At 37.5% G+C, this 25,752-nt stretch overlaps 2 protein-coding genes across 2 annotated transcripts in view; one reads left to right on the top strand and one right to left on the bottom strand.

Moving 5' to 3' along the window:
- Positions 1 to 10,317, bottom strand: part of LOC121367980 (lysine-specific demethylase 2A-like) — a 39,460-nt gene extending 29,143 nt beyond the window's left edge. The window contains exon 1 of the mRNA XM_041492456.1: positions 10,181 to 10,317. Coding sequence (XP_041348390.1) covers positions 10,181 to 10,213 — 33 coding nt within the window. The 5' untranslated portion in view covers positions 10,214 to 10,317. The remainder of the gene's footprint in view (positions 1 to 10,180) is intronic.
- A 2,328-nt stretch (positions 10,318 to 12,645) lies between these two features.
- On the top strand, positions 12,646 to 24,687 carry LOC121367981 (calcium release-activated calcium channel protein 1-like). Its single transcript, XM_041492457.1, has 2 exons — positions 12,646 to 12,915; positions 21,003 to 24,687. The coding sequence occupies exons 1-2, from the start codon at positions 12,748 to 12,750 to the stop codon at positions 21,519 to 21,521; spliced, it is 687 nt and encodes a 228-aa protein (XP_041348391.1). The 5' UTR covers positions 12,646 to 12,747; the 3' UTR covers positions 21,522 to 24,687.
- Positions 24,688 to 25,752: the final 1,065 nt, after the last annotated feature.

Genomic DNA, 25,752 nt, shown 5'->3' on the forward strand with positions numbered 1-25,752 from the left:
CACTGGATAAATTCAAAGAATCATCCACCATTTTGGCAAATCCCCATTTGAATCTGCATTGTGCAGAGGTAGGGCCCTGATAATATGTTAAGGTTTTGTTGTTCAGATTTCCGATGTATATGATGTCACTTTCAAATTACAAGGAAAAAGCTCACCTGAATCAGATGGGTACACCTATCCACTGACGGAATCTTGAATCGTTTTATTTCTATCATCCAGAATCTTCAGATTTATCATGCATCTTGCTACTCTGATATTCATCACAATTTTTCCAAACTCAAAATATTTGTCGTTTTTGTCAAACTTTTGAAAATAAAAATTCCCAGTTTAAATATAAAAACTGTCAAAAATAGTAATTTAAACAAAATCAAGATATAAAGGCAACTTTAATTTCATGTTTTGAGATATGAAATTTATCTATGTTATTTGAAAAGCCGCAAAGATCCCCAAATTCAGTTCCGTTGGCGTTAAAGTAAAGTAAAAATAGATCTATAAACATTTATTAATATATTTTAACTAGAAAGAAGGGAATCAAACCTATCAGGTAGCTGTAACTATAGATTAATGAAAGGTTAAAACAATTTAATAATAATCCGATTTTTATTGTTTTTAAAAGGTGAAAAACAGTTTTAGGCAGTCAGTCTTAATTGGATTCCAACATATACACTTCACCATCGTTATCATTCTATCAATTTTTAAAATACCTGCTCAATATTAGTTCTAACTAAAATTAATAAAATAAAATTAGACTTTGAAAACTTCAATTTCCAGTGTTGCTGTTTGAACATGACCTTGATATAATGGAACACACTCCGCAAAGCACAGTTCTAACATTACAGCTAGTTTGGCTATTTACCACCACCCCCCCCCCCCCCCCCCCCCCCACCCCACCCCCCGTTTTACCGCTAAATTATTCATTATCGCTTAAACTGTCAATTTTGACCCATCAAAAGTATTCCCGGTTGTCCTGGTATTTGTTGTAACGCTGGAGGCATTTATGTGAAGCAGAAACGAGTCTAACTGCATGTTCTTGTGGTTTACAAACTATGATTCGGTTATTTTAGTTAGTACTTTATAAAATATCGTATCTCGGTATGCTATTGTTGGTGTTACTATTACATATATTATGCTGTTCCAAACATTATCACAACGGAGTTGAGGATAATTAGGGACACCAACTTGGGAATTAAATCTGGAAGAAAACCACGAAACACTTAAAACCCTCCATTTATATGGACAAAACATCAGTTCAACAAAATACATGTACACATACCCAACCTACATGAACGCATTTGTAAAATGCTGTAAATAATTACTGAAGCTTTGAAGATTACGCGTCAGAATTATCACATATTTAACATTTTATAACCGATGGTTAACTAATTAAAGTTCTCTAGTAGTGTCGTTAAACGAAACAAACATTTAACCTTGCTATATGCTTTACTCAGAGCCGTGGAGATAAAGGCGACAAAGCCGGGGTTTTGTTTTTAGTCCGAATGTGGTTTTCCAGCTTATGTATGCGTGTGCGCGTGCGTGTATGTGTATGTGTGACTGAAAGTAATCGGACTGTTAATTTAAGAAAGTTATATTTTATTTCTGAGGTAAAACATCCGTATACATAATTTTCAATAACTAAAATGCATGGATATTTTACTGTTTTTCTTGTTTGTTTGCTTTTTGTTGTTAGTTTTGTGTGTGTGTGTGTGTGTGTGTGTGTGTGTGTGTGTGTGTGTGTGTGTGTACACGCGTGTGCGTGTTTCGTTTTTTTAGGGGGAGGGGAAGGATTTTTCGTTTTATTGCTTTGTTCTTATTTTGAATTTCATTTGTTTTTCAAAGATTCACCAGGTTCACAATTACTATGTTTGCCCTGACAGAATTTAAGAATTTATCAGACCTGCAAGACACAATTTAGTGAATATCTCATCTATATAGGATCCATCTATACTGACGACCAAAAGAAAGTATACCAAAATATGTTTTATGTGAAATCTCACATCTGACCCCCAGTGCTGCTTGTGAACTGTGATATACGTATTCGATGTTAATTATTGTGTATAGTTTTCATATCTCGCCAAAATTTAATGAGTATACTTTCTAAATACAAACACTTAAAGGGACAGACCCTAGTTTCAACCCATGAAAATTAACACTAAGTTTAGTTAATCTACAAACCTGTAACACTTTAGATAAAGTTACAATTGAATGAAACATGAGTCTGCGACTTTGAAATGGTGAAATACCCTCTAAAAATAACTAAAACTCGACTCCATAATTGTAACCGCTCAGACGCACGTGCGTTCTTAAAAATATGAGAAATGCTTTTTGTGATATTAAAAATCCAGGATGACCAAAAACACTTCGAATGTACGGAAATGGATAAGCTAAACAATAAAATGTAAGTAAAGTATGATTTCAGTTATTAAAAACGGCTCTGATTGTAAAAAATATGCCTTAGTGTTTAAAAACTAGGGTATGTCCCTTTAAATCAATTTGTGTTTGTTTTTTATTATTTGTAAAAACTGATAAGTATATTTTCTTTTGATCATCAGTTTAAAAAAAAAAAAATCATCAACTTATATGCTACAAGTACATTTTGCTTAAATCGTCAATTTTGGCACAGCCAACGTATTTCTAGTGCGAATAGTAGCTAAAATAGGTCGACTTTACAAAGCCTGTTTATGACTTGCACCCATTAACAATGCTTAAACACCTGCGTTTTAAAAAGAAAACAGGCTGCGTAAATTCGACCCAATTTGTTTACCAAACAAAAAAAGAACGCACCTCGGAAAACAGACTCAATGGTCTACACAGGTCTTCGTCACAAACTAACATGATGGGTTGTTATGGGTTGTGGGGTGTTATTAAATTAAATATAACAGCGTCTTGTAATTAACCAGTGTCCTAATAATATTGTGATACATGAGCTACATTCTTGTGGACTATCCAAAGATCGGAGTATAAAAAGCAAAATATTCATATAAATCCGTAATTTGTTCCATAAGCCTACGAGACGGGGGCAACTGTCCCCTCCCCCCCCCCCCCCCCCCCTAGTGCCGCAGCAAAACTCAACTTCGGACAAAAATTATAGATATTCGGGCAAAATGTGCTAACCTTTGACCTTTTTACCATATATTTCCATCATTCTACCCTCAAAATCTGTTGTAATCCATGTAAAAAAAATTCATAGTGATTCGTTTGCAACCCTATTCAGCTGTTTGGTACCGTAGTTATGTTAATATAAAAATGGGAGCTTGTACGACTACGTTTTGTTCACTTCATCGCTTTAATTACAATCTGTACCCAACGTTTCTGCAGCATTCCACTGCCATCATCAGACTAGAAATTGTAACTAAAGCGATGAAGAAAAGTGTTTAACTTTCCCAAATTTGAGATTTTCGTACATAGTGAAGATAAATTCCGTTCGCCTTTCAAGTAAGGGGAGGGTTGGGCAACACTATCTGTACGACATCAGCTTTAGAGTTCTGGGGCCATGTCCTCCATTTTCGAAGTCCTCCCTAATGGAGTAGAATCATGGGGTTTTGGGGTTTTAAAAAAAAAAAAAACTTATAATTACCTGCCCAAGAATATTTTTAGACAAAGCTACATGCGTATTTGATATTTAAATCCAATTTGTACAATGGGCATCAGACTTCGAGTTGTATCCAATTCGTTTGAAACAAATAGTTTTAAATAAACAAAATATAATTAAGTACAACTATGATAGTAATTGATAATAATCACACTTACACACACATCAATTACTTTGTTTTTCTTATTCGCCTAGCTGTGAATTACATTCTCAATGTTTGAAAGTGCTATTTATAACGCATACAATCGACCGACAGGCGGGTGTTTTGCCAGATGTCCCATCGCCCTTTGTATTCTAGTCCATTGTTAACATTACATTGTCAAGCACGTGAAAATGAACCGATTTCCACACCGCCTCAATTTTGCAAATTTTTATTAATTTTACCTGATAAATTATGTGAGAATTCATGCAAATGATAAAACAAAAATGCTGAAGTATGTTTTTTAGCAGTTTATTTCATAAACCAGACAAGAGCAACAAAATATCTCGCAATTACATCATTTAATTCATATCTGTCTGTCTGTCTGTGTGTCTGTGTGTCTGTGTGTCTCTGTCTCTGTCTCTGTCTCTCACTCACTCACTCACTCACTCACTCACTCACTCACTCACTCTCTCTCTCTCTCTCTCTCTCTCTCTCTCTCTCTCTCTCTCTCTCTCTCTCTCTCTCTCTCTCTCTCTCTCTCTCTCTCTCTCTCTCTCTCTCTCTCTCTCTCTCTCTCTCTCTCTCTCTCTCTCTCTCTCTCTCCAAAAACAGTATATATTAATAGTCAAGTCAATCTAAATGGCTAAACCCACCACAAATTGCTAGAAAAATAAATTAATATTTTTCTGGAACTTTATAGACTTCTGTATTTCTACAAAATGAAAATTATACTAAAACATACTCAACAGAGTGAAACCTAAGCACAGTATGCAATTCGAGTTTTAGGATATCATACGTTTTACACGCATAGCAATGAGGGCGTGTCTACTAACATGGCGTGAAACGACCCGGGTGATCAAATAAACACATGCACGTTGTTAATCACTAACGACCAAGGGTCATCTCCTCGTATAAATATTGTAACAACAACACATGGGATCAAGTGAGAATAAACAATATAGTCACACAGCCATCTGTTCTCATTAGGGGGGCATTAGTGTGCATTTTCCTACAGGACAGGTTTTTTTTGGGTTTTTTACATGTGATATTAAAATCGCATATAGTTTTCGTTTTCACCAGTGTTGCAGAACTCACACGCGCACATACACTCCAGGGCCGTAGCTAGAATTTTTTGTTTGGGGGGGGGGGGGGGGGGGGGGGGGGTGGGGGGGGTGGCAACTGAGTAGTTAATAGTCTAAAACTCCTTTTCTTTAAGTTTCTATAATGCTTTCCGAATTAGCCCCCATGCTAACTACGGCCCTGCATTCGAGCCACGAAGTTACTTTTTCGCCTTCATTAAATCTGTTTGGGCTGACCGACTGAGTCTGGCATGGCCCCTAAAACTGACATGTCTGTCTGTGTGTGTGTGTGTGTGTGTGTGTGTGTGTGTGTGTGTGTGTGTGCGCGCGCGCGCGTGCGCGTGCGTGTTTTCAAAATAGGATTCCACGAATACCCTTTCTTCCGATAGGTATTATTGACCCTCCTGGATCCACTTCTAGTAAATTCCAATCAACTTTTAATTTGTGTAACTGTAGCGCTATATCGAATTAAATAAAACTCAAATTACAGCTGGTCCTGAAATGATCACCAGGCAGGGGGTGGGAGAAGGCGAGGCACAAGGAGCCGACACCAATATTATTAGGCCTACATCAGTACGTATTATTAAAAAGTTAAGACATATTAGGCTTGGTGAATTTCCCAGAATAATTTAAATGCAAGCATTTTAATCCGGTTCCGCAAAAAAATATGAATTAAATATCTCACCCCACCTCATTTCTGAAGAAATATTCGAAAATCAAAGCTTAAACCTGAGCATAGTATGCAGTCAAAAACATATTTACTAAGACGAGAATTAACTTATATGACCAGAATAGTTCAGTAGAGACAATATCAAGGTTTAAGCTACCGTTCAACTTAATCAAAGACGAATTTAAAGCTGAATTTGTCGAATATATTTCAATTATAATTTCGCCTAAAAAGCTAATTAAAAAATCGCCTACCCTTTGTAGATATACAGCAATTTTTGGCCCTTTGGTTAACTGAAATTTACATTCCTGATCAAATTTGCCAACAATTACTAATCCTGTTTGTTATTTTTGTGTAGCTGAATAAAACGATAACAGACCGAGGCCTCTATCTGAATTCGTTTATTCATTTACTTATATTCGTGCTTATATCCAATTAAGGTTCAAGCACGCTGTCCTGATTACACACACACACACACGCACACTCCTCAGCTAATCTAGACTGTATGCAGGTCAGTGGGTTAGTAGCTACTCGTTAGTGGTTATTTAATAAAAGAGGTCGGCGTAATGGCTTTACACCAACCATCGAGTCGTTATAGCTCGCTCTAGGTGGGAGCCGGTATAAGCACGCGAACCCAATACCTACCAGCCTCATTTATGTCCGATGGCTTAACTACTAGTACAGAGGCCGGTCAACCACGTGAATTCGCCAGTTATTTTTAAAGTGTATGTTCAGGCTGCATGGTTTCAATACCCCGCGGATATATGACACACAGAAGGGTTCCGCTCACTTAGCGCCATCTCGGTGGCAATCATCAGTTACTGGTAAGAATACAGTACAATTCAATCTGAAGTGGGTTGTCACAAGGAAAGATCCAAGTCAAACTGATAAATCCATTTCTTCATCTGGTGTTCACGATGTTGACAAAATTGAGTAGTATCATGCCAGGCTCGTTATTAAAAAGTGTAACCTGTGCCGCTGAAGTCACTATTATCTGTCTAAGACACTGATAGTAATACTTTTTGAACAATAACCAACACTTTTACACCACAGATGTGTCACTGCTTAAACAATGATGCAATCGAGGTTACAAAGAGCATTCTCCGTTTGTGTCATTGTCTTCTGGTCATCGTTTAAAAATTTACACATCTATTTGAAGATTTTAACATTTTAAGAAATAATAAATAAATAAATAAATACATATTATCGGTTGTAATAGTTCTATATGATGCCTCTGAAAAACCTACGCATCTGATAAAACTATACGCTAAGCTTTAAGCTTGTATATATAAACAAGTACTTGCCGGAGTTAAGCTTAGAATGCTTCTGTTGTCTGCCAACTGTTATATAAACGATATAATTCAGCAGTGAGACTAGTGTTCTAAAGATAATGAAACGCTGCAGAACATTCTTGTTTTAAAAATCCCGGAGTGATAAACCACCAGCAGGACTCACCCATCCCATAGCCAAATTCACCAATTGCTGTTTTGCTTTGTGTGGACCCCCCCCCCCCCCCCCCCACCCCTCAAAAACAAAGTCTAATTAATAAAACACCACAAAACAATAATAATAAAACAAAAAAGTCGCTACAAAAGTAGATCAATTTGACTAATAAATTTAAAATATTTAAATTAGCCATTTTGTCATATTCGAATAAATACCCTACAGGGGCCCGCCTCCCCCAAACATTTTTTTGCGACAGTTATAATTTTATTATATATTAATTTTTTTTTAAACTTTTAACGATCCCTCTTCAAACCTCCCCCAAAGTACCTGGACATTCCGCCTCATGTCATTGGGGCCCCCTAAATGGATTTTCTGGATCCGCCACTGTTATGAAACTTGGCTAAAAGACCATTATTTTCAGATTTAACCAGCAGTTACAGGGAATGTATTTTTTAAACTATAAAGAAAGATACTATATCCCCACCCTCCCCAACCCACCAATCATTTTTATGTTTCCAAACATGATGGTGCACGGGAATTTGGTTTACTACAATTTGCTCTGGCAAATAATATGAAATTATTTATCGGACAAAACATACACCTAACACACTACCATGGTCTGGTATTACTCGTTGTCTATAATAATTTAGAAAAAAAGAAAATTATGTTCAAATCCTTCCTCTCCCCCCCCCCCCCCCCTTCTCCATAAACAAACAGGTTTTCGTTAGGCTATGGGCATGAAATTTGTGGAACTAAAGCGCACACGCGCACACACACACACACACACACACACAACTGGCGTATCCTGAAGCCCCATAACACAACTCAGTGTGGGCGACCCTCTCCCCCCCCCCCCAATTTTTTTTTATAAATCGTGGCTACCTTAGTGATACTCACACATTAGTGTCACTCTTTTTTTTAAGAGTTCAAGTTCTTCACACACACACACACACACACACACACACACTACGCTAAATGCAGAGTTGGTAAGCTATCGTCTCCAAATAATACTATGAATTGTAGTTCAATTTGGCGAACATACTGCATTATAAATTCACCAAAAAGCCAATTCAAGCATTAGTACGTCAACAGACGCTTCATTTTGTAGCATTTTGCAAAACATACTAAATCTGGCCACACAATGAAAGTGAACGAAAATACGTTTTATATAAGCTGCGGTGAATATTCGCAATCAGTCTTGGATTACTTGAAGAAACAACTACACAGTACTATTAAAATAAAGAAGCCGGGAAAGGGGCTCGGGGCTTTCTTCATGAAGTACGCTAATTCAGTATACAAATGATGTCCAACAGACCGAAGATGGCTTATGACAAGCGTTTATTATTTTGTCGATTGCAGACACCAATGAATCGGGAAGGTGTTTGTAAATGTATGTATTTGTGCCTACCACCTCAAATGAGTACCATATAGTATTATTAACGTTTGTGTTACTATTAATATAAAACGAAATCTTTAAAATTGTCTTCTAAAACATTGCTGTTTTGATCTTCAGATGCTAAGAAATCGTGGCATAGCCGATGCAAAGATTTAAAAATATAAAAAAATAATAATCCAAATATTTGACCACCCCACCACCTCGTCCATTTGAAATAACCCCACCAACGAAACGAACTTTCAAAATAGTGGTTGTTTCAAAAACATGGTGAATAGTGTGTGTTTTGTACAAAGTACCAAATGACGATTGTACCTGGAATAGACTAATTTATAACAAGAAAATCTTCAAACCAAAAGGCATACAATATTCAGTTAAAATCCATTATTATGCACTTACGTCTGATCATCACAAGATCAACAGTCACAATTGAGTGCTATTCCTGATGTTAGCCCTCCTTAACAGGTATGTCGTAACAATGCTGTTGACATTTGATATTACAACTAAAATACGTTTATTTTGTGTAGCATACAAACACTGAAATACATATCACGGTTATTTGTCTTACTGAAATAAATCATCAAAAAGAAATCTGAACATCTAAAATAAAATAAAAATTACATGCATAAACCAATACACAGACACACACCAATAGATATGTGTAATATGATTTTAAATAAAAATCGAAACTACTGTTTGTCTGTTAAAAAAAACCCTTGTATAATCAGTCATTATAACTTTAATATTTAACTGAATGCATATATTATAAGTTTATTAACAATGTATACACAACAACTCCCACCCCCTATCCCCCCCCCCCCCCCCCAAAAAAAAAAGAAGAAAAAAAAAGAAAAAAAGAAAAAAAAAGAAGAGCAAAAACAAACAAGTTCATATATTTCTAGATGACGGTCAATTTTCCTTACCCTGTACGTATGTATCCCTATTGGTCAAATGTTGGTGCATGTAATGCATCAGTACTAATATGCGACAAACGAGTTAAATATGCCTACCGACAAAAACTGAATATATAAATATACTGCAAATAACAATTTTGTTTCACAAAAACACATTTGTCACGTCATATTTTCATACCGTATTCAAAACTGAATATAAAGATGATATTAAATGAAAATATTTCAAAATATTTGCGAATTTTCCATGCGTACGTGTTAAATGGCACACAAAAAATGTAATCCAAATACATATATTAAAATCAATTATTAAATCAAAACCATACAACTTTTTACATGGAAAAGTTTGCAAAACGTTATTACTAACTAATTCAATACTAAATATGCTTAGTTCGTGGACGATATTTGAGATATATGAAAATTCCGTCGACTACTTGAAAAAAAAATGCAGTCGTTAACACTATCCCGCCAGCCAAGATATGTTCACACTAACATTTGCTTTTTAAGAGTCATTTTGTTCAAAACAGAAAATCATGGGGCATATTATATATCAAAATAAAGGGTATAAAATTATCAAGATAACAAGCAAATTAAAACAAATGTCTGACGTACAAGTAATGAGTTTGACGCTTTTGAAAGTTCGACTTTTTAAGATCAAGCATTACAAAGCGCTCATTGTAACAAGCAATGCATTCTGCTGATCGGAATAAATGAAAATTTAATACAAAACAAGCAGCATCACCGGCTTGTTGGTACATGACACCTCAGGAACGTATTATCTTTAATTCTCAATATTTATTTCTGGTTTGGGGGATATATTTGGCATTTTTGTTTCAAATTTCTTTCATCACTTGCTGAGGAAACATGGTCTAAGCCAACAAAATGGCTGCTGAATACGCGTGATAGACGACGACTTCTAACAGCTCAAACTTGCTGAAAATCTCTTAACCTACCAAATTACGGCCACTGTCTGAAGGATCAGTCATCTTCGCGTGCGTAATGCTGTTCTACCGATCTGTAATATCCAAGTGTTTAAAGTATTAATAAATACTTTCAACTACCCATCGAACTTTTTTTGTGTGTACGAGAGTGTATGACGTCGAAGATTAAATCACGTGATTGGTTGAATGCTTTTAGACGGAGTACTATCAGCTATACAGCAGTCATTTATTTTTGGTAATAGAACTGCGTTGACCATTGATTTACACCATCAGCGTAAATCACACCAGTAAATAGTGGAGATGATATTATCACTGCGACAATTAAATTACACATTTAAATGCAAATGGATGTTTGTTTAATGACATTTTAAACTATTTTCTCTATTTGTATTTAATGCAATTTTTAATTCCTGTTTCATTTACGTCTAATGTACTATTTTGTAATCTTGATTTATATATGTAATACTTTACGCTACCAATTGACCTTTCAACACATTTTAATTACGGTTATAGGGTGTCGGACATATAGTTACGGACTACACCGATAATGAGAGAGGAAACCCGCTTCTGCAACGCCATGGACTATTATTTTTTATTAGGCCAGGTCATATGGTTTAACGTGAACATTCAAAACAGGCTGTTGTAGCGCACGCCTGTCTTGAGTGCAGGTGTCGGCCCATGCCGGCTTTTCAGTCCAGGATAGGAGAGGGTTTGGGGTGGGTGGAAGGAGGACCGCCCGCGTTGGCAAGTGCAAGAGATCACCAGCAGCCCGACCGATTAGCAGAAAGGGACCTTTTATATGCACCACCCCATATACATGATAGTACTTACCACGACCTTTGCCACTCAACTAACGTCGCAGAGCACTGATTGGAGGCTATTTGATGTCTAACATATGGTTATGTCGACACTTGGTCGAGAGACAAAGAAAGAAACCCCGTTGCCGCTGCATTACACAGGCTGTTTTTACCGATGAAGCAGCCATGGGGTTTTATACATACACATATATACACTTTTCCAAAGGATGATAGTACATACCATGGGCTCCATGAATGCATGTCAAAATGACTTTCAAACCATCTTCTGGTCTCTGTTTTGTTCAGGTTTGACCGTGAGATTGGCAGTAGGCCAGATGAAAGAGAAAGGAGTTAATGTTTTGTCGTGCTGTAGAGTGAATATCTTTCTATAGATGAAACACCTGGCAGGGTAGGGGCCGTGGAACAGGGAGCCATGCCTCCCCAATCTTTCCCCTGTTATTGCGCTCAGAAGAATGAAAATTCCATATCTGAACACCTTTAATTAAAAAAATTATTGATGGGGAAGCATGCCCCCAACCCCCAATAACAAGTTTTGGCCCTTAGCGCACTCAAATATCCATCCCCCGGACCGTCGCACTGACAGTGCCCTCCCCATCCTCCACACACATATACACACTCGAAGACACTCCACGGGCCCTGCCAGACACATATTTATGACTATATGTTATACTTTCACGGCTTTATTAAAACAGGACACTGGCTTGTGCAGAAATACGAGCTGAAATATGAAAACTGATTTGTCGTTCAGATGTATCAACGAGCAAGGTATGTGCTTACTGTGCTAAATCGGAAATTTTTAAAAGTGAAGCTTGTGTGGCTCAGTTCTGGCGTGTTTCTTCTTCGACACTGACTCTAATGTGGAGAACAAGGAAGGAAGGAAGGAAGGAAGGAAATGTTTTATTTAACGACGCACTCAACACATTTTTTTAATTTACGGTTATATGGCGTCAGACATATAGTTAAGGACCACACAGATATATAGAGAGGAAATCAGCTGTCGCCACTTCATGGACTACTCTTTTCGATTAGCAGCAAGGGATCTTTTATATGCACCATCCCACAGGAAGATAGCACATGCCATGGCCTTTTTTACACCAGTTGTGGAACACTGGCTGGAAGGATAAAAACGCAGAACGTATCAAGGTGATTAGATAGCCCGTCTGAAGTGCGATAATCATAGCAAAACCCTTTTCCGAACAAAACAAAAATACCCTTCGCAAAGGAGTAGGTTTTGTTCTCGTCAGTAAGTAAAGTTAAAGCTTGTTAAAGTTTGTTTTGTTTAACGACATCACTAAAGCACATTGCTTTATTAAACATCGGCTATTGGATGTGAAACATTTGGTAATTTAACATATAGTCTTAGAGAGGAACACCGCTACATTTTACCATTAGTAGCAAGGGATATTTTATATGCACCATCCCACAGACAGGATAGCACATACCACGGCCTTTGTTCACTCACTGGAACGAGAAATAGCCCAATAGGCCCACCGACGGGCATCAAACGATCGCTTTACCACTGGGCTACTTCCCGCCCCTCGAGTAAAGATTTCAGGCTAAAAATTCTAATCGAAAAACCGACCGTTCACCTAAATTGGAATAGATCGTATAACAACTATCACCGGGCACCTGCGAGCATGCGTATGGAGGGGTCAGCTCAGTGTTTACGTTGAACACACAATGTGCGAATGGTGTCAGTGTGAGGTTTTGATGAGTATTCGACAATAACCGGAATCTGTAACCACCGACAACATAACCTCAATGCAAAATATTTCAAAGACATACGAAGAGTGGCTACTAGATTCCTATGTGGACCGAATGTCGAACCAGCACACGAACCAGGCTCTTTCTTGGAGGCGGTTATACCTCAGTCGGGCCAAATTAAAAGCATCAAGCAGAACATCGGCTTTGCTTTCCGGCTTCGCTATGGTAAGTGTCATTGCTTGATACAGCTTCGTAATGTCCGGACGTTCCAGCATGCTAACACTAACCATAAACATAAACCTAAGCTAAAATACACTGAATGCTAGAACACTGAATTTTTCAGGGCCGTACCCAGCCCATAATAATGGGGGAAGGGGGTTAGCACAAAAGAAGATCCGGGTAGGTCCGTAGAAACGATATTGTGTGTGTGCGTGCGTGCGTGTGTGTGTCACAATTTCTAGTAAAGGGGTCATAGTTTCTTTAGTGGGGGAAGGAGCACAAGCCAGATGTTTGTCTATGTATTATTGTATGGACTAGAACCAAAAAAAGAAGTGGATTCGTCTTCATGTCACGATGGGGGGTGGGGGTGGGGGATGGGGGCACATACTGGATTGCAGGACTCCTCCAGCTAGTTAAAGAGACAGGGGGCAGACCCTAGTTTCAACCCATGAAAATTAACACTAAGTTTAATTAATCTACAAACCTGTAACATATGGATAAAGTTACAATTGAGTTGAAACATGAGTATGTGACTTTGAAATGATGAAATACCCTCTGAAAATAGGCCAAAACTCGACTCCATAACTGTTACTTCTCAGATGCACGTGCGTTTTTAAAAATATGAGAAATGCATTTTTTGATAGTAAAGACACCTGGATGACAAAAAACACTTCGAATGTACGGAAATTGATAATCTAAACCATAAAATCTAAGTAAAGTACAGTTAAATAAAAAACGGCTATAATAGTCCAGAATATGTCTTAGTGTTTAAAAAACTAGGGTATGTTCCTTTAAATTTGAAATGCCTTTTTGTGGTGTTTTTCGGGTGGTTAGGTGGGCAGGGGCGGATTATGCTTTAGGTAAGGCGGGGGGGGGGGGGGGGGTGTCCGAAACTATATCATATGTAAATGTTTATACATGTAATTTGAAATTTTAATTGGACATCAGTTTAGATCTACGTGGTGGGGTGGGTTTTTTTAGTCGGGGGGGGGGGGGGGGGGGGGGTCCGTACAACTGGGGATTTTAGGACGATTTTAGGACGACCAAAAACACACAGGATATAGAGATACCAATGTTCTAAACAAGAACATTTATTTAAAGCCTAATTTTAGTAATTAAAAAGGTCTTATTAGTTGGAAACCTAGGTTCCTTGAAATCTATGTCCACCCAATTCTGCCAGTGCAGTACCTTATTTTTCATAATACTATATCAGGGCATTTGACTTACAGTTGTCACTCTACCTTCCTCACTCTCCCCCCCCCCCCTTTTGGGGGGGGGGTGCAATGCATGGTAGAACGCCGATATGTTAATGGTGTAAATATTCTTTAGTATTCATATTGGAACACTCCTCGTTTCTTCAAGGTTTATTCGTATTAAATTAGTATTAGTATTACACGTAGTATTAGTACGAGGCAGACCCACATGACATGAAATAATAATTACTTTGTCCACCTTCCCCTCCCCCTCCCCCTCCAATGTGATCATTTCTGGAACGACGGTTATCAACCTGAGATGTGCCGACTCAAACTGAAGTTTGGCCCACTCGCTAATATGATCAAATTTTCTGTCAGTGTGTTAATTTATACCCGAAATCATATTGATCATTAGAATAATGTTGAATCATACATATATATAATGGACATAATTATATTCTTGATACATTTTGGAAAAAACCCACAAAAAAAACAACGTATTAAAAGAATGCTAAAGCAAGGCTTTTGGACTGGTATGCATATTCAACGATACATAATGTACATTATTGCTTAATATCAACAAGTATATCGTATAATTAATAAAACGGTTAAATGTGCACTCTTTAAATTTAATAATTGTTTAAATAACTGTAGTTGATGACATCAAGCTTCAAATGTTGAAACGGAGTTCAAAATATATTACTCAAAGAATAACACCATTTAATTGATTTGAAACACATTATGGAAATAAGAGCAGAAAAACTCATGCACTCCTAATAAACTATCTGTAGTACTATTTATGCCACGTGTATCATACTCAGTTCACTATTGGTTACATATCAACGCCATCGCTAGTATTGTATTAGCAACATGATGTTACAGTGTTTCTGCCAGAAAAAAATGTTTGGGTATGGCGATATGGAATTGAATGCAACCACAATCAACATCGGGGTATGGGGGGCCTCCCCCAGAAAGAAAATGGGTTATGTTTAGGGTTAAGGTTAAGAAAATCATACAGTAATGATAAGAGTAATTGATTTTGTCACAAAGTTAACTTTAAAAAATACAATCTGCCAAACAATTTGGGTATGGCGCCATACCCGTTTTACCCTCTGGCAGAAACCCTGTGTTACGTTTAGTTTGCTTCAAATCGAGACATAGATATCGCTTCACTTCCACTATTATCAACAACAAAACAAACATAAATTACAAACCCCACCCCGACTATGATGCGGACACAACAGACTGAGACATCATTTGCACATAACATTAAAAATTGGCGATTTCGAAGACTGCCCTTGTGGACAAGCGGCTGAAACACCCGAACATATCCTACTGCATAACACTGCATAATATATCCAGACAGTTAATATGGCCAAACACAACACTCGCCATAAAACTGCATGGAACAGTCACTGAACTAATGAACACCGCCTCTTTTGTGGATATGACTGGTCTGATGATTTGACTAACGAAGAGCGAGAAGAAGAAGAAATCCCACCCCACCCCACTCCCAAAGCCCCGGTTATTTGGTTATTTGGTATACGCAACAAATACGAGTAATGTGAATAATCAATAATGCCAGTAAATCGCTTGCTTTTCAATGTTCTGTTTCTGTGTCCTATTACATTATGCAATTGCTTAAGACTATTAATAATTATGTGACACGAATCAGTTATTTCTATAGCATAACTAATTCTATGTAAATTACCTGTTAATACACCAGTTAACGGCAGCTGGAAAGTGTTTCATTTAAAGGCACGTTCCTGAGTTTGCTGCACTTTTTAAGGTGTTATCGACTAACAGAGACTTTTTAACGATTGTAATTACATACCCCGGTATCAAATATATTTTTTCTGCATAAAATATTAGTGACTGTATATTAAAGGTATTTCTGATCGTTCTAATATTTGTACTAGGTTAAATTTCATTTTATTTCGTAAAAAATTGCTTTTTTGTACGTACGAAATTATTTGAAGACAAAATCCAGTTTGGGCTTCTTACAATATTAAGACGACCAGAAACACATTGAATATACAGACACTGATATTTTAAACAAGAAAATATATTTAATATGTAGTTTAATCGTAGAAACATTTTATTAGTCGGAAAGATCTTACAATGCAGCAAACTCAGGAATGTCCCTTTGACCAACAAATGAATGAATGTTTAACAACACCCCAGCACGAAAAACTACATCGGCTATTGGGGTGTCAAACTTCATTTAACCAGGTTGCAAGTTGCTGGCATCGGATTAGCTAAAAACCCGGAGACTTTGTTTATGATATTAATAAATGTAACGCGCAAATTAAAATACACACATAATATGATGGTATTGCTTGACGTGATACGGTTATGGGGTCAGTTTGGAAGTACACAGAATTATTTATATTGCCAACGTACCAGAGAGGAAATAAACTGCAAACAAGTTTATTAAATGTTTTTTATTGGGGTTTTTTTTATCATCATGTTTGTTTTAATTCAAACTTGCAACTCATTTCCTATTATATGTATACATGTATGTATGTATGTATGTATGTACTGATGTACTGATGTATGTATTATTATATATAAATTATTGGGAGGTACAAATCCAGTTTGGATTAGGCCCTACTACAATAAGCGTACAAGACAGGGAGACAGTGTTGGAGCATATTCTCAAATTCGGACAAAAACGATAGATATTATGGGCAAAATAAGCCGACCTGAAACGTGTTCACCCTGTATTTCCATCATTCTACCCACAATATTTGTTGTAATCCATGTAAAAATGCGTAGTGATTCGTTTGCAACTCTATATAGCTGCTTGGTAGTAATGCAAATATGAATAAGATTATGTTATCCAGATTCGGGCACTTTCGTTTAATTCGGGCAAAAACCAATCTGCCCCGTAAAACAAAATGGGAACCCGTACGCCTGTGACTACAAGTACAAACAGGCGGACTAGAAACACTGAATAAACAGAAGTTTGTTTTGTTTAACGACACCACTAGAGCACATTAATTTATTAATCATCGAATATTGGATGTCAACCATTTGTCAAAAGTACTGTTTTCGTCATTTCAGTTACTTAAATAAATTCATATAGATTGGGAAAACTAGAGCTGGGCGGTATACCGTGTCAATACCAATTTACCGTACCGAGCAAATATCAAAATACCGAAATTTCGATATTAAAAAATGTTTCCCGCCATTTAGTAAAGCACTAACAATATAATATATATTTGATGAACGCAAAATAGCTGAGAAGAAGAAGGGGAGATGAGAGCTATACATGTATGGAATTTAATTTTATTTAAATGAAATTAGCGGGTGAGAATTAACTCGGGCATGCATTTAAAGCCGGGAATATCGAAAATGCCGCTCGGTATCGATACCGAGGTAAACTAAAACTTTTTTTTTTTTAATTTAGAAAACAATCGGCTCAGAAATAAATAGCTTGTAGTAAATTCGTATAAAAAAGGCATTCCCTGTGGGAAGGATTATAGGTTCGTATTGGGAATGTCGCAAAATTGATTGCAGGCTGGTATGTGTTTGTGTGTGCAAGCTGGTGGGAGAAAGAGAGAGTGCCATTGTCGTGTATTTTGTCGAGGATTACTACTGGCACTTTCTCAGACTTTGGCATTTTGCCCGACACTATGACTTACCTGACAATCATTTCAGAGGTAAGCATATTTTATAGGAGCGGTTTTGAACCCCGAATTATTGGACCGTTATGATCTCGACGAACCGTCATCAAAGATATAACCCCCGAAAGATATACCACATCGGTGTCGAACGTGGTAATGGGACACGAGAATACTGCCCCTCACGTCTGAACTCTATGGATTAAGAATTAAAACGTGAATTAATTTATAATTGAAAAAGGTTTCAAAACCTCTAAGTTTATGTTAAAAGTTTATCCTGCTTTTAAATATAAAATAACCTGACATTTTACCCCCAAAATGTGTCTGTAAAGTCATATATATACACGTATAAGTTAGTACACAGGTCGAGAGCAATACACTCGTTAATATTAAAACTTTGCGAAAAGCAAACAACCAAACTGCATAATACATACCCCTTTATACTTGATGGTTGTATATTATTAGACAAAATTAGATGACTAGAAAATAATAAAATTGAAAGCAAAACGTTAAGTATACTAGTAACTGCGTAATGGACTGGAGTATCGGATCGAATTCACTGTTTAATAACTTGGAAACGTTATTCTTGAAAGAAGGGTAGACCACTATCATCGATCGATAATGACCCATCATCACCACCCATTTACCCCCCCCACCCCCACCCCCAAAAAAGCAACACAAAAAAAAGCGGCAAAGACACCGACGTTTCAAACACGTTTCTTCATCTTGTGGTGTACATTCTTTTTGTTATCACCTGGCCTTTTAAAAATTGTTGTAGCGAATAGCGTTAAGTATGCAAATATCGATCGTACCTCGGAAGTATACCATTACACCAGTCAACATGCTTTGTCATTATAATAATGTTGCTGTATAAATGTTATTAAGCTATTTACAAAAACGTAATTTCGATACCTTATAGGTAATACTATAACCCATCCCAAGCAATTACCTTGGGGTCTAACAATGGGATATAAAGTTCCTAAGGTTGGACAGGTATAGACTTCCAGAGATGGAGACGACTTAAACGTGAAATTTCATTTTTTTTTTTTTTTTTTAAATACAGAAATGAAAACCATACCGATTCATTGTGTAAGATGTTTTTTTGAAACTTTATCAAAATTCAAACAAAATATATAAACGAAAACCACACTGATTCAGCGTATAAGATGTTTACTTGAAAAACTTTGTCAAAATTCAAACAAAATATACAAACGAAAACCACACTGATTCAGTGTATAAGATGTTATAAATTAAAAAAATATAATACTAGTGCATTGATTTGTATAATACTTGAATTACGAATTACTAGGATCTTTCTCTGGACAGTTTGGCAGACTGTGGGGGCTTCATTGACCTCAACTACACTTGTATAAAGGAGACGTTTGGGCAGTCATTAAAGCCTTAGAAGGAATCAAGGATTCGATTGCATCCAAATTTATTATTTTTTCTGACTCACTTTCGTGTCTCCAAGCTTTACGAAATATGAAGCTGGACCATCCCTTGATTGGGATGGTGATACGAAAGTGTGTCTTTTTATCCATTGCCAATAAAGATATTGTATTTTGTTGGGTGCCCAGCCATGTTGGCATCAGGGTAATGAAAAGGCAGATTCTGCTGCCAAGTCTGCTTTGGATTTGCCTCATACCAGGGTTGATGTACCGTATACTGATTTTAAACATAGTATCAATCAATTTATCCTTTTCGACTTGGCAACGTGATTGGGACAGTGTGGTTGCGAACAAGCTTCATGCTACCAAGCCAGTCTTGGGAGAGTGGCAGTCCTTCTATAGGCAGTGCAGGAAGGATGAAATAGTCTTGTGTCGTGCTTACATCGGTCATACTTACTGGACCCACTCATTTATCCTGAAGAAAGATCCCCCACCTCAGGGTGAGCACTGTCAGTGTACTTGAAAAGATATATTTGGACAACGAAATGTGATGGAATCCTTTTGATTCCATCCAGAACTTACATTACAGTTTCTACGTAATACTGACTTTTATTCTAAATTTTAATTGTATCTTTCTGTGATATTTGTATTTTTTGCACAGTTCTGAGTTTTGCATTTACCATGGTTTGACACCCAATAGCCGATGTATGTTTCATGCTGGGGTGTCGTCAAACATTCATTCATTGTATAAAGGAAAAAAAAACATTCACAGACATTACACAAGAAAAGCTTGACATAGTTCGTTTTACATGATTATATAATTTGGAACACCTTGGTTGGTTACGGGGTCTCTCCGGTATTCAACCTCTGATGTAATACGTTTTACTTGGAGCGCACCAAGTTTTGTTTGTCGGAAATTCGCGTTGCACGCAGCGAACCTCACAAGTTCTGTGTAGTATGATAATAACCAAGCATGTTGTGTGGTATAATCCCGAGCTGTGACATGTTAAATCGGTCGACGAATCTGGAGTGAGCTCGAGATCAATACATTCCTAAAAATGGTACAATATCTGAAACTATTTTAATGCCTGTTCTAAATTCTGAGCGGTCCGATAATTAAGTACACCTCTTTTGAACTGGGTTTACTTTTGAGAAAAAAAAGTCCATCCATAAGAAAACGTTAATGTCATACAATATCGTTTTAAGGCAGTAAATTAAGATTTTTTTTGTTTCTATCACATTTGAATACGCACGTGTGCGTGTTCAAAAACACTTTGTTTAAACGATTTTTGGGGGTTACACAAAAACAAATTCAAGTAGCCCATTTCGTTTTTGCATAACCCGTCATGACCATGTAAATGATGTCCTAATTTTTATGCGCTAACACAAATCGGTTACACAAAACTAGATTTGCCCGAACGACGTGCAAGCGAAACTGTCGTTTCCAAAGGCCTGGGTATACAGGTAGAGTTATAAACGACATCATTGGAGCACATTGTTTTATTAATCATCGGCTATTGGATGGCAAACATTTAGTACTTTTGACATATAGTCTTACGAAACCCGCTACACTTTTGCATTAGTAGCAAGGGATCTTTTATCACAGGTACCCCCTAACAGAAACCTCTAATACAAATACTATAGTTACATATATAAAGAGTATTATATAACGTTACTATAACATATCTGACGTTGTTGTTTGGTGATACCTATGTCTTTTATATGCACCATACCAAAAACAGGATAGCACATACCACGGCCTTTGGTGCACCGACTAGGGCGAGACATAAGACCAGTAGAAGGCGGGAGGGAGAGAGAGGGAAGTCCTGATTTGTTAAACATACTTTTTTAAGTATTTAAAGTGCCACGTTGATTGCTCATTCCAGGTGGCTATGGTGGAGGTTCAGATAGACCAGCCCGAAGGACAGCCTCCCATCCCAGACGCGCTCCTCGTCGTGTTCGGCGTTTGCACCACTCTGCTCGTCACCGTCCACCTGATGGCCCTGATGATCAGCACTTGCATCGTGCCCAACATCGAGGCCGTCAGCAACGTTCATAACATGACGGCCGTGAACGAGTCCCCGCACGAGGCGATGCGCGTGTGCATCGAGATCGCCTGGATCTGCTCGACGGGCATCGGCATCCTGCTGTTCCTCGGGGAGATCGCCATCCTCTGCTGGGTCAAGTTCTACAGGATCAGCCCGAACGCGGCAATCGCCTCGACAGTCATCATAATTCCGGCGTGCGTGTTGTTCATAGCGTTCTCGCTGGTGTTCTACAAGAAATTGGTGGCCCACAAATACGAACGACATTCAGAGGGTCTGCGGGAGCTGGAGAGTCTGGCGACAGCCCTGCACAACACGCCGGAGGAACGCAGAACCCTCGGTGACATCAACAATGTATGAGGAACGCCACTCAGACGTGCGTGTCGTAAGGAAAACCAAAACAGGTGATCTTCGGACCCTTTATATCTTCTTCTAAAAGATGGTGCCTTGAAGAGAATGCAAGATGCGTATTGTATTCTCTGAAACTTCATGTGTTCAGGACGGTGCAAATTATGCAGTTAGCATGCATACTTATGCAGGTAACAGTTCGAGCGAATGGATTTACGAGACTGCAAAGAAAGTGTTGTTTCTTGTACGTGTGTGACTGGTTGAATGTGGGGTATGTGGTCAATGACGACAAGAGTTCAGTTTCAACTGAGGTCAAAACATCTGTAGTTTTATCAAAAATGTATTAGAATGTACATACAACTCTAAGTGTTCTTCTTTTAGTAATGCTAGGATCAGACTACCAACAGTCATGATGGAGTTTGCCAACTCGCCGATCTCTCGACTTTTACGGCTGTTCAGTTACTAGTCTGAAAACTCTTACAACTCGATTTTTGTCATTTACAACTACGACCGGTTAGTTGTTAATCCATCGTAAGTCGGGAGTTGGGGGAAAAGTACAACGCAAACATAGAGTTGGCCAACAGCGTCGTGACTGTTGATAGTCCTAGCCTAGCATAATACAGGCGCGTGTGTGGGGGGGGGGGGGGGGAGTCTAAACTGGCAACCGAAGTTGATATGAAAGTCGAGTCATGCTCTTCCAGAAAATATATTGACAAAAAGGACAATTTACTCGAGCAGGGAGGGGTTTCGATCTCTGAAAATCTCCCCCTGCACATGCGCCTGTAATGCAACATGGCATTTGTTTCACCATTCGTCTGTTTGCACATGTAAAGTGTTGCGTTTTAACTGTGTTGTATATTTTGTACCATAGACTATTTTCTGTATGTGTACATAAGACAAAAATATGACAGTTTGCCCTGGTCATGGCACTTTCCCCATTTGTTTTAACATTATACGCCTAGTTTCGATTAGACTAGATATATATTACACTTCTGGGGCCCGTTGTTCAAACATTAGTTAGCTTAACCAGGGATTAACAGAAATTCACAAAACCAGGGACTGATTCAATACAAAAAATAATTGAAAACATCACGCTGATACTCGATTTAGAACAGCCAAAGGTATCCCATACACAATCAAATCTAAAATGTTTCGTATTTGTTCAAACATATTTAAAACAAAAATAGTAGACTAACCCAGGGTTAATTTAACTATGCTTTGAACAACTGGACCCCGGTATTATCCAATAACTTGGTAAATTAGAATTTAAGCCTTTCACAGTTACACACATAAGCCTACAAAGCGTACTTCCTTCTTCTTTGTTCTTCTTTTTATTTGTTTTTGTTTTGGTACGCTGCTAAAATCTAAAAGCATTCATTAAAAATGTTGATTTTATATATAAAAACATTATTTAGTTTTAATTGACATTAACACACACACACACACACACACACACACACACACACACACACCATGTGAAAGTGGTGATATCAGAACGACGCTTTACAGGGCATTCAGATTCTTCTTCTTCTTTCTTCTGTTCTTCAGATTAAAAATTACACATTGTATTAGTTAACTAACAACTAATCCACTATCCTGGACAGACAGCCCAGATAGCTGAGGTGTGTGCCCAGGGCAGTGTGCTTGAATCTTAATTGGATATAAGCACGAAAATAAGTTTAAATGAAATGAAATAGTAAACTGTTTAACTAAGATGGTCAGAGGCAGCTTCATAAGGGTAGAGTAGGCCTAGTTTTTCTTGCCTAGATTGGAGATAGAAACCAATTTTAAAACATATTGAGCTGAATGTATATTGAGCTGGTGGGTTTTTTACGCAGCTGTTTAAGAATTTAAAATGTATGAACATGTAGTTGCACACATGTAAGCTGTTTAAGGATTTAAAATGTATGAATATATAGTTGCACACATGTAAGCTGTTTAAGGATTTAAAATGTATGAACATGTAGTTGCACACATGTAAGCTGTTAAAGGATTTAAAATGTATGAACATGTAGTTGCACACATGTAAGCTGTTTAAGGATTTAAAATGTATGAATATATAGTTGCACACATGTAAGCTGTTTAAGGATTTAAAATGTATGAACATGTAGTTGCACACATGTAAGCTGTTTAAGGATTTAAAATGTATGAACATGTAGTTGCACACATGTGAGACGTGAACAGGATTTGTAAATTCGGCCCATTATATTTTAGTCCATCATAAGATTTGTCGTATCACACCATTCTTCGATTTCTTCTTGATATGTTTTTGTAGTCTAGGTTCAAAGGTTATTTTAGTAAAACTGACACCACGTAGTGACCCGCATCATGCAGTTTGGAGGTAGTTTGAAATTCACTAACTTGTAACAAATTACGTGTACATCGGGTAAAATTTTAAAACAAACCTCCAAACTTATGTTGCCCAACATTTGAGGAAACCAACATTTTTCATTAATATAGCGTCTACTTCGGTTACAAAATTAATAGAATTATGTTGCCCAACCTTTGAGGAACATTAGCTTATAAAGTGGGGGGATGGGTATTGGGGAGAGAAGGGGTGGGGGTGGGTGGGTGGGTATGTGCTTTCCACTTTGTAGCAGTAGCGATGGTTTTTATATATTTTCACATGTGTATATATATATATGTGTGTATGTGTGTGTGTGTGTGTGCCACCCTCCCCCCTCCCGGCACCTTTCTACCCCCGTGAGGAAAATACTTTTTTTGAACAAAACCGTCCCACAAAACTTTTTTATCTTTTTTTATCTCTTTTTTTTCTTGTTTCGTTTTTTGTGTGTTTTAACGGACTCTAGGCGCACGTGTGCTATCACAATAAATCACTCCAGTTTTAGAAACCGCAGACCTTTAGTCAATTGCTATTTGCATATGCATGACTTGTATCTACAAGATCGCTGGTTTCAATATGGCAGTCAGTAAGTCACCGTCCAAGTATGCAGATGTTTTAAGTATTTGGGTGAAATGGGGTGGGGGAGGGGGCGTGATTTATCTCAGTTGGTTGAGTGCTTGTTTGAGGTGCTTACATAGCAGGATAGAAACACCTCGGTGGATCCAATCAACTGATTGTGTTTTTGTTCCAACCAGTGCACCACAACTGGTCAAAAGCCGTAGTATGTTCTTTCGTGAAAGTACATATAAAATATCGCTTACTGCATTAGGAAAAATGTAGCGGGTTTCCTCTGATGATCACGTATCAGAATTACCAAATGTTTGATATCCAATAGCCGATGATTAATTAATCAATGTGCTCTAGTGGTGTTGTTAAACAAAACAAACTTTGGATGAAATGTTAAGTACTACTTTCAGTTTGTTGTATATTCAGGATTTCCTTGTTAGTATTAGCTCAGTTGATGAGCGTTTTTAAGGTGACCATGAAAGAAAAATGTCGTTTAATTCTTTTATTGTACCATAAGTACAATGTACGATTTCGGCTAAAACTATTGTTTTATTGGTTTGTTATTGTTTGCATTTTAGGAAAAGTGTTTAATTTGAGTAAATTCGGTCGATAGTGTTACAGAAGACTTTACATACACAGATAAGCACATACTCGGCCGCCCGCCCGCCCGCACACACACACACACACACACACACACACACACATACACAGCTTTGTAGTGACTGTTATTAGACTGAAGACTTCCTTGTGGTAATTCTAGCCCATGCACATGCAGTACTTTTAGTGTAAAGTGGGTGTACTCCCGTTTCGGCCAGGTTTAACCGGGTTGTGTGTTCAACTCGATATTCTGGCAGAAAGGGTTAGAAAACATTGAGGTGTCATTTTGAGGACTATTGTCCCCAAGCAGACAAAGGTGAATAAATAAAACACACACGGACGTACTGATATTAATAAAAGTGTTGCAGCTGCAGTGCTAGATTGAAACCTAAAGTACATTCAGTTTAACGTGAAGCGTTGAAACAAGTCTAGCGAATGTTTGGGTTTTTTTTTTTTTTTTTTTTCTGCTCTGTCTGAGCTCGGCCGTCCATTAGTGCAGCCGGAAGTCAGTATGTTGCATTTCCGGTGTACTCGTTTCAACATTTTATAATATTCTTTAACACATCTCTTGGAAGCTCAGTATTTTTAGCTGTTTACGATATTGTTGATTAGAAATACATGTACAGTATAGTATATTAAACAATATTTGTACATACTAAGCTTAATTTATATATATTGTTCAAAATTTTGCATTCCTTTCCACACACTCTCTGTATTATTTGATAAATTAAGCTG

The sequence above is a fragment of the Gigantopelta aegis genome, chromosome 3, assembly GCF_016097555.1.
Source record: "Gigantopelta aegis isolate Gae_Host chromosome 3, Gae_host_genome, whole genome shotgun sequence".
NCBI classification, from domain to species: domain Eukaryota; kingdom Metazoa; phylum Mollusca; class Gastropoda; order Neomphalida; family Peltospiridae; genus Gigantopelta; species Gigantopelta aegis.